Genomic DNA, 15,945 nt, shown 5'->3' with positions numbered 1-15,945 from the left:
GGGCCGAGATTCAAACAACCATACAAAAGGTTATGCCCAGAAACCCAGTACCTTTTTTTTTTATATATATATATATGTACATTCTTTGATACATTAATTCATCAGTACTTCCAAATTGAGTGTTAATTGTGTCTTTAGCTGGGGAATGAGAGATCATAAAAGGGTGGTTACATGTGCATATAAAGATAGGAACATTTCAATTGACACTTGATTGTGTTTTCATACCCAGGGGATTTTCTTTGAAATAAATTCAATGACTGCCTCGCTGCTGCAATTCTGCAGAATGACACTTGATGGCAATAATACTTCACTTCAGTCAGTACAATCAAAGCTAACTTGTGCTTACATTTATGGTGATGTTCTGTTTTTTTTTTTATAATGCTTTCTATCAAAGGACAAGCCAAAACACTTTGTGTTCTCTGTATTTTTCCAACCACTATTATTCCATGGCTCTTGCAGAAACGTCCACTTAGCATCCCATCTGTCATCAGTCAGGTTGACAAACACAAGCAAACAAAAGCATCTCTTTTACTGGAACCTAAAAACCTGTTAAACAAGCTGTATTACTAGAAATCGTGAAAACGCCATTAATGTTGTTTCAATGGGAAGATCACATCTCTGTATGACCACAATAACCAAAGTTCATGTCCATGGTTATTAAAGAGGCTGGAGGCCTCTTTTCTCTGGATTCAAATTGAATCTATTGCTCGGTCCTGCAAAAAGGGTCCCGTGATTAGAGTCGGAGTGCACACACAAGAAAAAGAGGGTTACGTACAGAGTCGAGCGGGCGGGGTACCACTTCTTGCTTTGTAACCAGCGACTGAAATTAAGTGGAGTGTTTCCAATATTACAGTGTGAGGTTTCTTGACAACAACAAAATAACACAATGTCTTATTAATTTGAGTTGTTCCAGATTGTAGTTTCTCTGATCGTGAAATTCTTCTTCTTCATTTCTTTATTCAAAAAGGGACAACACACATCTATCAACATTGGACAATGAAATGTGGCAGTCTGTTAAACAAAGCTAATTTTTATTGACAGTCCCTTGGGTAGGTGTAAAAGCCACCCTAAAATACCAAGTTGCAGAACAATCCAAACAAATATTTGCGCATGGATAGTGCACCTGAGTCTGTCTGACTCATAGAGAGTGCATTTGGCCCAACCGTTTCAGTTTTTGGTTGGAGACATTTATATTTAACAGATAGCTGGCCCTCCACAATCAATGCATTTGATGATGCATTTGCTTGCTGATTTGTTTCATAACTATGTGATTATAGACAATATTTTTTTAATGAAAGATTGCCCTTGGAATTGGAATTAAATCTTGTTGCTGTCTTAATTTGCATTAAACTCGTTTCATTTCAAATCATTTCTATGGGTATATGTGGCCTCTGTGCACGTGAGATCAGGTGTTTGTGAGTTCTCATGCAGCCTGTCCAACGTGCTGTCATTGAGGAACACACTGAGAGGATTGGCTAAACATAGCTCTTACTCCTAAGATGCAGACACATGCCCCGTTCCTTTACAGCTTTGAGCGGAGGAACTAAGACAAAGCACAATAAATTGGGCTCGTACCAAAATCTGCAACTTGCAGAGAAAATAGGGTTGCATGTATATAAGTGTAAAGGTCTGCACATTATTCAACCGGAAATTTACTGATGGAACACAAAACAGGTTAGTATTACAATTACACAGCGTTTATTGCTCAATGGGGATATCGTTAAGAAAAACAAAACAATCTGATGTTAGATTCTTCCATTTTGTTTGTTTTCTTATTTTGCATGCCAATTGGTTTTGTCACGGTTTTCAACCGTACTATTTAAGCTCCTCCTCTCTGTGACTCTGGAGTGAAAATGTGAGAATCGTGTGATTTATTGTGAGAAAACCACAAACACACCTAAGAAGACATTCGGTCCCACGTTTGAACTCTTCACCCTCTGTCTAAGCATCAGGGTAGATAAAGCGCATGCGCTACACTCTCATTGGAGTTTGCAAACGGGGAGGTGCAAGGATCTCTGCAGTAGACCTTTGCAGAGGAACATGCTGTATCAGATCTGTCATATATTGTAAATAAAAAATAATAATAGTCAAATACTAGCCAATCATCTTAAAAAATTAACAAAGTACATTTACAGTTATCTTAGGGATAAAAATGTACAAGTTTGAAGAAGACAAGATACCCAACAGGTGAGCAAGTTTCATATTGAGAGTCGTATGTGAATATATATTTCAGGATACACATAGACAACAAGCATCATGTCATTAGTGAAAGGATTTTGTCTGGATGTATCAAATGCTATAGTTATTTTTTGTCTGTAATTCTTGTAGTACACTTGGTCTTAAACTTTGCAGGTCCACATGACTGTAGTCCACCCCTGTAAATGGTAAATTCTTACCTTTGAGATCATTAAGTTCCCCCAAACTATCTGATTTAATACTCCACAAATGTCAATAGTAACTTTAAGACGAACGTTATCTTAACCCCTGATAAAATGGTTCTTTCTTTAAGCAGAGCAAAGATATGTTAATTTTCATGTTAGAAGACAAAAGATAATCTGTATTCAAATATTATTGTAACGAAATCGAAATACAAACTCCAGTCCGTGGGCCGCATCCCTGCAAGTATTTGAAGTTTCCCTCGTTAAACACACCAAATTGAAATATCAGTTCATCCTCACGTTTTGCAGGCGCTCGATAATTTATCCTAATTAATTGAATCAAGTGTGTTTACGAGGGAAACTTCGAAAAGGAATGCGGCCTGTATTCAAAATATTTTTTTTCATTATCCAACACAGTGGATACTAGTGTTACATTTAATTTGATCTGTATTACTGAGTAACAATAATATGCACCATGAACACAGCATACATTCGTATTAGGGTTAAGGTTAGTATAAACCTACAGCAACAAATTCAAGTAATTCAACAAAATGGTTGCCAAGCGAATGAAGTCGCACAAATAAACACAACATGGAGAAAAACTGAGATTTATTGATGAATTTAATAATTATCAGGACAATTCTGCAATATAGAACACACATGTAATGCAATACAAATATGTCAGAAACAATAATCCAGAACAGTTCATGACGTTTACGCACATCATTAACGGGGATTTGGTGTATCTCGTGGCCCTCCGGATGATTTTAATACAGGCTATATGGCCCTGATGCAATATGAATTCCAACTGTTAGGGGAAATAGGTGTTTTCTTTGATTCAAGGAAGTATGATGTAAAATACTACATTGGATACCCTGTTCTCTGAGTGTGTCTGATCCATCTCTGTGTGTTCTGGATTAAGATGGCTCAGGACGGATGAGTTAATTATAGGCACCTGCTGTCTAAGCGTGGTGTGTGTTGTCAGGTGTTGCAGCATGAGGTTGGCTCGGTGCACAGTGCAGAGAGGAAAGGCGGAGTGAGGTGTGAAATTGCGTGTGCAAATGGTTTGCCATGTGCTCTGTGCGTGTTTGCTTTCTCACTTTCTAATCGCTGACGGCTGATATCATTGACCGCTGATCAGTCATGGCACGTTTACAGGATTGTGTGAATGCAAAGAGACAAGCTTGCACACTGATAATGTTCTGCTTCAAAAATATATACAGTATCAGGCACAATATTATATCTAGATAGATAGATAGATAGATAGATAGATAGATAGATAGATAGATAGATAGATAGATAGATAGATAGATAGATAGATAGATAGATAGATAGATAGATAGATAGATAGATAGATAGATAGATAGATAGATAGATAGATAGATAGATAGATAGATAGATAGATAGATAGATAGATAGATAGATAGATAGATAGATAGATAGATAGATAGATAGATAGATAGATAGATAGATAGATAGATAGCAGGTTATCCTTCGGGTCCATCATCTTGATATATTTTTGGAGGCGTCTTGTTTCCTCCTGTATAGTATTCTGGACTATATAGTCCAGTCCATGGCCAACCCTCTCCCCACTTTGAATACAGCCTCAGGATGCTGAACGAAGCGGAACCCTCTGTGCATTGTAAGGAGCTTTCTTGTCTTGATATCAGTGGCTCCCTGGTCAGTAGAATTCTGTCTAATGGGAATCTGCTTCCTTACAAGGCATAGGTGTTAATAGCCCGGCTCTTGTTCTTGCCGTTCAGCTGACTAGTCAGGGTCTGCCTCGCCCTGTATCATGTATAATCTGGATAATGCAAGCTTGCATCCTGCACCAGTTTGGAAAATGTTGGATGGATGGATGGATGGATGGATGGATGGATGGATGGACGGATGGATGGATGGATGGATGGATGGATGGATGGACGGATGGATGGATGGATGGATGAATGGATGGATGGATGGATGTGTGGATGGATGTGTGGATGGATGGATAGATGTGTGGATGGATGCGTGGATGGATGCGTGGATGATGCATGGATGAATACATGGATGGATACATGGATAGATGGTTAACATTTAATGAATTACATTTTTGTGTTTTTTATCAACATTGTTCATCTATGGTATACAGTTATCATTTATATGATCCAATTCTACAATTTCCAAACTTTACGATAACGTTCGTGTGTAAATAATTGATAAACGTGTAAAAGGATTCGAAAACCACAATTTACTTGATATACTGCAGGAGCGATAATACAAGCCTGTATCCTGCACAAGTCATGTTTGGAAAAAGCTTGCTCATGTTTTATTCAAGAACCATTTGTGGAAATAATATTAATAAAGATTCATGATTTCACATAGGCTTGAAACCTCCATCCCTTGTATGCGATACATACAGTGAATATTAATGAACTAACAAACAATATTTCAAAAGTCAAAGTCAAAGTCAAAGTCAGCTTTATTGTCAATCTCTCCACGTCACAACACACAAAGAGACCGAAATTACGTTTTTCTCTATCCCACGGTGACGAGACACATAACACGATAGACATACAAGTACGCGACACAATATAAAAACAAGAAGGCAAAAAATTCAAACAATCAATAGTAAGAGTGATGAATAAATAATAAATAATCAGATAACACAATAAATAAGAGGAGCAAAACGGAGCCAGCAAGCATAGCGCAAAAGTAAAAAACATCATAAACAAAAAGGCACAAACAATAAATAATAAGAGTAATAATAAATAATAAATAAACAGATAACACAACAAATAAGAGCCAGTGTGCATACAGACAGTTCAGACAGTAAAAGTACAAGACGCTACGCAGTCACTAAGACAAGATGTTTTGTTTTTGTTATTATATGAAATGTGTTTTGAGAAATTATTCCACCTATGTTCCTCCATGTGTGGAGTTTGCATGTTGTCCCCGTGCCCGCATGGGTTTTCTCTGGGCACTCCGTTTCCCTCCCACATCTCAAAAACATGCTTGGTAGGTGGATTGAGCCCTCCAAATTGTCCCTAGGTGAGAGTCTGAGTGCAAATGGTTGTTCGGCTATGCGATTGGCTGGCAACCGGTTCAGGGTGTCCCCTGCCTACTGCCGGATGACTGCTGGGATAGGCTCCAGCACGCCCGCGACCCCCATGGGGTCAAGTGGTACAGATAATGGATGGATGGTGTTTTGAGAAGTTCTAAATAAGATGTAGTAAATACTTCATTGTTAAAGGGGACAGAACTAGTAGGTGAAATAATAACAGCAGCAAGGACAGTGTTCTATTACTAATCTTGGCAGATTGACTCCACCCTTTTTGTCGGGAGGTGTTCTGTCGGATCTACAGGAAAGCCAGTTTACCTTTCCGCAAATCTCTGCAGCTGCATGTGCAAGCATCTGAGAATCTGGATCTATTTTGCATGCTGAAAAGGAAGTTGTCTGCAACTTTTTAAAGGCAGAATAACCAATTTTGAAGAGCTAAATTATTTCTTGGGGGGGGGGGCTTCTAATTGGATTTACTAACTAACAAGCCATGACTTTGTTAATGTTCACCTGAAGGATAGCAGCACAGTCTCTCTTACATACAATTTTCATTCTAAACTGCTCCCAAATGAACAGGTAAGTGCATTTGGAATCCATGTGTTGCATACAATGATGTCATACAGAAATCAATGTGGTGATTTAGACAAACATTACAAGAGTGGATTTTCAGTCAAATGTTTGTTGAAGAATTTGATTTCACACAATATTGCCAATTTGTTGTACATTTACAGCCATTGAGCTATGTATGTGTTAGAAGATGAAATAAACTGTTTTTGTAATTGTTTATATATCTTTTTATAAGTGTTTTGGCACTTTTATGGAATCTATTGGTTAATGTTAACAGAAGCAATTTAGCTTGCAATGATAACATTTCTTTCATCAATCTTTTTATCTGTCATTTGTTTTAGCATTCTTACTTTCAGGACAATACTCGTAAAATCCACAAATCTCAAATGGGTAATCTCATACATTATTACATTTACCAGGCACACCTTGGTGGCACCTTGACTTTCCCTGGGAAGCCTTTTTTCAGTTACGTAACACAATTAGTCGTGTGCTGAAGGTGCTAATTTTACCCTCTTGAAAAGACTTAAGTCTCATTAATGCTGGAATATTGGGTATCAGGCAGCCGTGATTGACTTGTCAGATCGCTTACCGCAAATGTTCCTTCAATCGTGTCGTGCAGAATTTTCTTCAGTAGTTCAAGATTTGATGTGTAATTAAACCTCAAGTAGCCTGCATGGTGTTAACGCAATAATCTCTTCCTTTTCTACATCTCTTCTAATACTCCCAACAAACCCACAAGGTGAAATCTTTCTCTTGTATTTTACCTTTCCAGATCAAAATAAATAATGTTCATTTTGTACTTACTTGATAATCCAGGCGTTAAAGTCAAGAAGGTCAAACGTCTCAATGCCGTGAGCTTTGTTACATAACCGCAAACGTCTGTACTCTGCAGAGCAGATTTAAAGGCCGCACAGGGGAGAGCTGATCTTTAAGTCCAAGGGCTTTACGCCAAACCATAGCAAACCAACATGTTGCATCAAGTGTGATGAAGCAGCATGAGAAAAAGTTTGGAATTAGCAGTATATCACTGTGAGATTTGGAAGTACCAAAATGACGTTTGAACTTTCAAGATCGAGAAGTAAATTGTTTTACATATATTTTCATTAAACTTAAGTTTTATTCCATCCATTAGTTTGTTTTTCTGGGTTATCTGAATTGGGGAGTCATTTCTGAATCAATTTCGATAAAGCTTTGGGAAATGAATAGTTACGGGTCAAGGAGGGAACTCGCAGAATAAACAGATGTGTTAGAATACAGTCATAGCAAATTTTGTTCGAGATAACTTTATTTTACAAACACTCAAACAAACACGACTACACATATTCAAAGTCAATGTGATTTAATGAGTTTTTCCTTTTACACAAAGTTAAGAAAAAAATATGGTTTTTGTAAAGCTGTGTAAAATATTTCTGGTAAAAACTGAATATTGCTTGAAGTATTTGCTTGACACTAGTAATTTACATAATTGTAAAATGAACGTTCCTGAAAATTGCTGTGACGTATGAAGCCAATTTCTGACACCTACGAGCTTTCATTCTGGCCCAGGATCATTCAATTGCATTCTACAATCCTTCATCATTTCGCAAGTCTCTTTTGTGAAGCCAAGCCAGCAGCAAGAAGCACTCACAAATCAAGAAATCAATCATTAAAAAATATGTGCTGAAGTGGTTTCATTTTGCCAAGCAACACATTGGCTTGCCCTAAGAAAAACAGCACGCCCGTTTGTGCACTGCTGATTGTTCTCCTAAGGACAATTGGTCAGACAAATTCAAACACCCAAACACTGAATTCAATCCAGAATACACAGTACTGTGTAAACCCTGAGAAGTGTGGCGCACAACTTTCTTGGTTCCAAAAATTCAAGATCCATGAATTGGCATTCCCAATCCAAAAGAGAATTGAAGTTGTGAAGTAAAATTGCATTTTCGGAAGCTAATCTACATACTACATGTGGAATGTTAAAAAATTGTTCCGGGAAAGAATTCCAGTTTGCAGGTTTGAGACATTGGTCAGTGGCATGCTGCTACGTTTGAGTTTGAAAAATAAGACAACATTATTTTGTTTGCATTTGTGCATGACAATTCAAGCTATTATATATGATTTTGAAGTTTCAAAAGTACTTTTTACATACTGTATATATTTTTAACAAACTGCTATTACGATTCTGAAAACTGTTTAATCGCTTTCATTGTTGTTACGTGTGTTCCTGTTTTGACTATTTACAACACTAAACTAGGAATTAAAGATTGATTGATTCTAAATTTTAAACATTAGCACGATACAGTTTTAAAATGCATTCTGTCACCTGTGCATGTACTTTATTTTTTGCATCGCAGGGCCTCAGAAAATACAAACTAACTGCAGTCTTGGCACTCATGGCACTGGTTTTGAGCCTGACAACAGCCACGTAATGAATTTCCAAGTAGAAGGTTGAATATGAGTGATATTGCTCCTTATTCCAGCGCTATCATAATTGACTGAAAAAAAGCAAACATACAGCCTGCTGAGTGCCAAAAGTACATAATAACCTTAACAGTTTTCCCACTGTTGAACAAACTACTGACCAGTAAAATAGCTTCAGTTTTAAAAATTTAATTTTCTTGTACAAAAAAAAGATAGAATTCACCAAGTTTAAAAGAAAAGGTCAAAACAGTTCACACCTCCTTTTACCATGCTGTGAGAAAAGCCTTTTCTTGTTTTCTTCTGTCACAGTACCAACAAGATGCAGAAGCAAGTGGAGGTCAGGATAGATGAGGGCCACTTGGAGCCCACTGTGGACTCAACTGAGAGTGCATGTAGCAGTGTATGTGATAAAATCATGAAGAACATGGTTCTAACTCTAACAATTCTCGGTGAGTTTAAGGTCAGATGAATATTGATTGTCCACTAGCCGATAAACAAAACAAAGACAATTGCATTCATCTAACAAGCAGTGGCTAGTGATCGTCATGGTTGCAGCTTTACTGTATCATTCATCGATGTCTTCATTGTTGGTAGTGAGGCAACGGATTCTGACGTGTAAATGTGAATGTCAATTTGTTTATTTTATCATTGATTCAGGTGTGTTTCTGGGTTCCATCGCTGGAATGCTGCTGCGGCACATATCGCCTCTCCCTCCTGATGTTATTATGTACATCAGCTTCCCGGGGGAGATCCTAATGAGGATGTTGAAGATGCTTATTTTGCCTCTTGTTGTTTCAAGTCTGGTCACAGGTGGGTAAAAAGAAAGTGGCGGCTGCCTATAATCTGTGTTCTCCACTGCAATCTGCAGCCTTGAGCTGAAACAGCAAACACCAAGATAAAGAGCTTAAATTTACAAAAGTCTTTTAAAAGTTGAATATAGCAAGATTGAAATAATGAATTATGGCTTTGCGGGAATGGTCAGCTCATAATGCAAATTAAAATCCTATTCCTATAACTGCACATTGTTTAAATAGATGGAAAAGAATTATGAATTCATATTTTCAGTTTGATGATCGCCTTTGTCATGCCATCAGACTAAAATTACAGCCAAGCCTTAAAAACTAGGTTGCGTAGAGGGTCGTAGCTGTCAACCCATCACCCACCACCAGGTGGGTCTGCGGTCTCCGATGGGAGGAGGATGGATACCCAAACAGATTGAGAAGGTCTGCTGGGAAAGTCTTTGCAGAATGAATTCTTGACAGCTTTAAGGAAACTGTGCCCCACCATGTGGTGGCTCAGGATGGGAAAGCAGTGCAACATCAACACTGTGCGTCGCAGAAACGGTATATTGTTGATCTTGACTAGCGATGTTGTGAGTTGGTGTGGACAATACATAAAGATTAAACGACTTGGTTGAGGGAAGTCTTTTGTTTTATCATTAAGGTTGGTGAACCCAAGAAAATAAATAGACGAACAATCACTAAAGAGTTCTTTTGCATTCACTTCATACCATAAGCACATTAAAGTAAGGTACATATAACTGGAAAGGGACAATTGTTCATTCCTTATTTTGATATTCTTGTGAAATTTGTCTTATAACAGGACTGGCTGGCTTGGATGCCAAATCTAGCGGGCGTTTAGGCACCAGAGCAATGGTATACTACATGACAACAACAGTGATTGCAGCAGTCTTGGGGGTGATCTTGGTGTTGGTCATCCATCCCGGGAACCCCAAGCTAAAAGCTAATCTTGGACAGGGGAGGAAGAATGATGATGTTTCCAGTGTGGATGCTTTATTTGATCTCATACGAAACCTCTTCCCAGAAAACTTGGTGCAAGCCTGCTTCCAACAGGTACATATCTGATCTTCGATGTTCTATTTGCTGTCCCATGTTGTGAAGTTAGGATATACAATGCATAACTCATCCATTCATAGATAGTTCCAACTGTTGCGCTCTGTTTCTTGTGCAGATACAAACAGTGACCACAAAAGTACAGGTGCCAACGAACAGAACCAAAGCACCCCCGCAGTTCACCGTCAAGAGGTCGCTTCAGTTCAAGGGTGGAATGAATGTCCTTGGTAGGCTATTGATCTTATTCCCAACAAAAAAGTACTCTGATTGTGTTCTGGGTGTCTGACTTGACTTTTAATTTGCACTTATGTTTTGTATAAAAAAGGTTTGATTGGATTCTTTGTTGCGTTCGGAGTCATCATGGGGAAAATGGGGGAGAAGGCCAAGCTTATGCTGGAGTTCTTTAACGTCTTGAATGAGATCATCATGAAGATTGTTGGTGCCATTATGTGGTAAGTGTACGGCTCACAAAAGCCAGAAACAGGAAGCGTTAACACTATCTACGGCATACTGTTGATGCTCCTCCATAAATGGAGTGTTTCTTTTTGTTGCATTTCAGGTACTCGCCATTTGGAATTGCTTGCCTAATATGTGGGAAAATCATCTCTATTGCCGACTTAGAGGTGGTTGCCCGTCAGCTGGGAATGTACATGATCACTGTGATAGTGGGCCTCATCATCCATGGAGGCATCTTCCTTCCTCTAATATATTTTGTGATAGTCAAGCAAAGTCCTTTCAAGTTCTTCATGGGAATATTCCAGGCTTGGGTCACGGCACTTGGAACAGCATCCAGGTATTATCTGTTATTCAAAAAGTGACCTGACACTGGCTAGTACAAGGTGGTTGTTGTTACTGATGATTTTATTTTTAAGGATCTTTTAAATACACTGCTTTGATACGTACCTTGTTTCCAAGGCTACATAGCAAACAACAACAACAGGAACTTTTATTTAAAGTGGTAACTGAAATATTCATGCCAGCAGCGACTTCCAACTTTGTTTCCATGCGGGATATTTTTCATTTACTCTGTGTTTTATTAATGACGTGAGAAGCCCTCATTCCCCTCCTGAGGTGAGCTCACTTCTTTTAAGTTCCTGCCAGCTCACTGCTCCACCATCTACAAGAAATACTAATTGTCAGACAAAACAAACATTGCAGCTGATTTTTTTCTCTCTCTTCATACGCCCTTTCTTGAATGATTTTGGTCTCATTAAAGTCATGGCTTATATAAGATTTCAAATAACAATTAATAAATCAGAAATAATTTTGAACAATATTTGTTTGTGAGAACAGAGAAAGGTTGTCAATTGGTTTGAAAACATCAAAAGAATTATGACCCAAATACAGAATATGAAATAGAATTATTTTGATAGTTTGCAACACTGAGGTAAACCCTAATATGTTTTTCTCTTTTCTTAAAATGTCTTATTCTCCATAGTGCTGGAACCTTGCCTGTCACATTCCGATGCTTAGAGGAGAACCTGAAAATTGATAAGAGAGTAACCCGTTTCGTCCTCCCTGTTGGGGCCACCATCAACATGGACGGCACGGCGCTCTATGAGGCCGTAGCTGCTATCTTCATCGCTCAGATGAATGGAATTGATCTCGATTGGGGCCAAATTGTCACTGTCAGGTGAGGGTATGACACCACACGTGGTGATTATTATTATTATTATTATGAATACACACGCTATCAAATACACAGTGGGTGCCCACCCACTTGCTCATCATTATTCCTCTGAAGCTCAAATGTATGTCCTCTACAGTATGACAGCAACTATGGCTAGTGTTGGAGCAGCCAGTATCCCCAGTGCTGGACTCGTGACCATGCTGCTAATCCTAACAGCAGTCGGGCTGCCCACCCAGGACATCAGCCTCCTTGTGGCCGTTGACTGGCTCCTGTGAGTAAAATGCTCTAAAGCAGTCATTTCTTTGCATATCAACCCATTCTTCTAATCACACCCGCTGTTTATTTAATCAGCACTCTGTTTACCTATGCTGCACTGAATGCAAAAGTTCAAACTGCAACGAACAAAAGTTTTCACTTCCCCAAAGACATCATTAAAATCTATGTCATCGTCCCCAAAAACTGTGTAACAGCAAAAGTTTCAAATACTTTACAATTAAAGTTTCCTCATTTCATTTTTCAAATTGGCTTGTTTTAGGGAGCGGTTTGTTCTTATTTTAATGGAATGAACGTGTATGTCGTTTTCGATGTTTCCAGACAATTATCTTTATCTTTAAATAGGCATATAATGGAGGTAATTTAAATGTCATTGCCTTTTAAATAAATGCAGATTGTAATTCAAAAGTATTTTAGTCCCGAATGCATTACTCATTTTTATGGAGGGATACTTTTTTCTGCCCTTTTTTTCCCACATGATGGTTAAATTATTGAACAACACGACTAAATCACCCATCTGGAAACTGAAATAATTTCTTTCCCTCGGTCAAATTTCTGATGTGACCCAGAGACGATCCCTGGCAAGCCGAGAGACATAATCAATCCCTCCAGTTCGATTTAGGTATGCCCCGAGGTCTCACTCCCGGTGCATTTGCCCCAAATAGGCTCTCTTCCAGATGAATTCTTTTTTTTTCTCACACGTCATGTACATTTCAATGGATGCACATCTGTTATTGATGTGTTTACATTTACCAAACACAGCACACACGAAGACAAATACGTAAAAATAATAATAATACACACGTGTCATCACCAGGGAATGGCGACAGGGAAATTTGAAAATTGAATCATATTAAACTTGGTCATTCATCATGGTTTACTGTTTCTGTTGTTCATTTTGGTCCCTATCCAAAGCTTATGTATAACGCGGCACCATTGTAGAAGTTATATCAATTTGTCTGATCCAATGTACACTTTGTGCACAGACAGAATGGCATAGAAGAGGGAACTTCTAGTCCTGGCACACTCTTTATAAATCAGCATGTGAGATAAGGGATAAGGCTTTTCCAAAGGCTATGTAGAAATAAATTATGCAAACCAGCAACCAGTATTGTTCTATTGGTGCTCAGATAAGAGCCTTACTATCCTTTCCCGGTGTATTATTATTATGAGTTTTCTTAAAGCTAAATATTTGACAAATATCTATTGGAAATCAGATGTAATATACAGTATACACAGAAGCAATCAATTTATCAGTGAACACAATAGTGAGTTCAGTCCTGACAGAATGCAACACAAATTTCCAATATGTGAGTCACAAAAGATATTACATATATCCAAGTTACACGTTTTCCCCTTCAAAGGAATGACTGGATGGTGTAATACACTTTCCAAGCCTTCCCATTTATTGAAGTGGAACGCTCATATTTTCTTAGTCTGAGTTTAAAACAATTAATATTTTCTTTTCTGACACACCTGTGAAAGATGGACATGTATGCCTAAAACATGATGGTTTACCACTAAGTGCTATATTTTATCATAATTTACAAGTGATTGGGGCAATAACATAAGTACCGTATTTTCCGCACTATAAGGCGCACCTAAAAACCTCCAATTTTCTCAAAAGCCGGCAGTGCGCCTTATAATCTGGTGCGCCTTATATATGGACCAATATTGAACTACTACGGCAGGCGTGTCCAAATATATGGATTTATATATGGACAAAGATTTCAAATGGGCCATTCATTGATAGTGCAATTTATAATCTGGTGCGCCTTATATATGGACAAAGTTTTAAAATGGGCCATTTATTGAAGGTGCACTTTATAATCCGGTGCGCTTTATAGTGCGGAAAATACGGTAGACAATTTACTCTGTTATAATGAGGAAAAAACATGTGTTGGCTCTGTCTTTTGTCTTTCCTTTCCCGTCGGTCTCTCTAATTAAGCTGTTTTCACGCTTATTGACATGCAGGGATCGATTCCGTACCTCAGTCAATGTGGTTGGCGACTCCTACGGAGCCGGTATTGTGTACTATCTCTCCAAAGATGAGCTTGAGTCCTTTGATGCCCAACAAACCCGGATGGATGATTTTGAGATGACTAAAACAAAGTCCTTCTTTGAAAATAACACCAACCAGAATGTTTACGCTCACCACAATTCAATCCTGATAGACGACTGCAAGGTACACTTCATGTTAACGGATATAGAGACTTGTATGTAGAGGATTCTCCCCTACTCTTTGTTTGTCTTGTCAATGTGACTTCCTTTATTGGTGTATGTGTGAAATGTACAGTGAGAAAAAAAATGAAAATGAGTGAATTTAACAAGAACAAAAAGTTTCTGGATTGACTCATTCACCATTTCATCATAAGAAAAAGCAGTTTTTGTGGTACCAGGTTAACCAAAGGCTAAGTTTGTTTTTTATGACACTCTATGAACCTCCCCTCTTTTTTTTTTTTTTTTTAACAATTCAAAAGGTCGTGAATCATATCCAGATAACTGTTACATTCCTTATACATCATGTACACAAGTATCATTGATTTATTTGTGGTTGTCTGGTATCACTGAAAAAGTATTATTTTCATTATATTATTTGGACATGTATTTATGTATTCAAGGCAGCCCCAACCAAAATTTTCTTCATATTATAAAATATAATTCTTTGCCTGTGGTATGACATAAAGACTGCTGTTTCTCTATGATTAATACTAGACTAATGCATAAAAGAATGAAATCAGCCCTTCAATAACTAATGTGATCCTCTTTTACAAGCAGCAGCCAAATAATTGGTGTTAGTTTACCTTGTGGTGGATTTGCATTGTGAATGATGCTGAAACTGCTCTCTCATCATTTGGCGTATTAAAATTCGGTTGGGCAGAGAATCCATTAAATACATGGCCAACTCTCAAAACGCGTTAACCCTGTTTTGATGTATTTGTGTCACCGTAAAACGCCTATTTCATTACACGAGTGCTCAAAGACATACATACATGGATTGAGAAATCCCATTTTCATACCCACCCTGAGGACAATGGCCTGAATGTCAAGAACTTTTGGCTTCTCTGCTTCAATCACTAATGGTGTGTTATGGTGCCTTGGAGCCTTGGTTAGAAACTGTTGATAATTGCTTTCAGGACACCTTGAGCAAAAATGGCAAGACGGCAGGATTCTGTTTTGTTGAAGAGGAACTACGGAAATTCGAGTAAAACAAACCCAGGAGCTGCTGCGCCTTACCCTGAGTTCCACAAGCTTTTACCTTCTCATGACAAAAACTGGTTTTATAATCATCCACTAGCCTTCTAACACGATTAGCAAATACAATGGACCATTAGAACACTGGAGAGATGGTTGCTGGAAATGGGCCTTCATACACCGACGTAGATTTTGCATTAAAAAACAGACGTTTCTGGCTAGAATAATCATTTACCACATTGTCAATGTATAAAGTGTATTCCTGATTAGTTTAATGTTATCCTCATAGAAAAAAAAATCCAATTTTATTTTAAAAATAAGGACATTTCTAAGTGAGCCCAAAATTTGGAACGTATACTAAATATATGTATATTTGCAAAATGACACGCAACTTTAACCGCAGGGAATGAACAGGAGAATCATATTAAAGTTGCCGTTTTCAATTCCTATTCAGTTATCCATCTCACCTCAGAAAACCACCTGCAAAAACCAAGTTCCAACAACATTTGGTTAAAAAGACTCAGGGCCTTATTTGGTGCTGCTGCAAACTTCATGATTAGTCAATTATAGACCTCTTCAACTTTTTGTAACATTTCATTTCACTTT

At 38.0% G+C, this 15,945-nt stretch overlaps 1 protein-coding gene across 1 annotated transcript; it reads left to right on the top strand.

The window, feature by feature from the left end:
• The first annotated feature begins 2,038 nt into the window (after positions 1-2,038).
• Positions 2,039-15,518, top strand: LOC133152746 (excitatory amino acid transporter 2-like). Its single transcript, XM_061276610.1, has 11 exons — positions 2,039-2,187; positions 8,698-8,837; positions 9,046-9,198; positions 9,991-10,241; positions 10,360-10,468; positions 10,567-10,693; positions 10,801-11,034; positions 11,680-11,874; positions 12,008-12,142; positions 14,119-14,329; positions 15,282-15,518. Exons 1-11 carry the CDS (start codon positions 2,153-2,155, stop codon positions 15,351-15,353), a joined length of 1,662 nt encoding a protein of 553 aa, XP_061132594.1. The 5' UTR covers positions 2,039-2,152; the 3' UTR covers positions 15,354-15,518.
• The last annotated feature ends 427 nt before the right edge of the window (positions 15,519-15,945 follow it).

The sequence above is a fragment of the Syngnathus typhle genome, linkage group LG4, assembly GCF_033458585.1.
Source record: "Syngnathus typhle isolate RoL2023-S1 ecotype Sweden linkage group LG4, RoL_Styp_1.0, whole genome shotgun sequence".
Taxonomy (NCBI): domain Eukaryota; kingdom Metazoa; phylum Chordata; class Actinopteri; order Syngnathiformes; family Syngnathidae; genus Syngnathus; species Syngnathus typhle.
The sequence above is the reverse complement of the archived record's forward strand: the minus strand, read 5'-3'. Positions and strand labels throughout refer to the sequence as shown.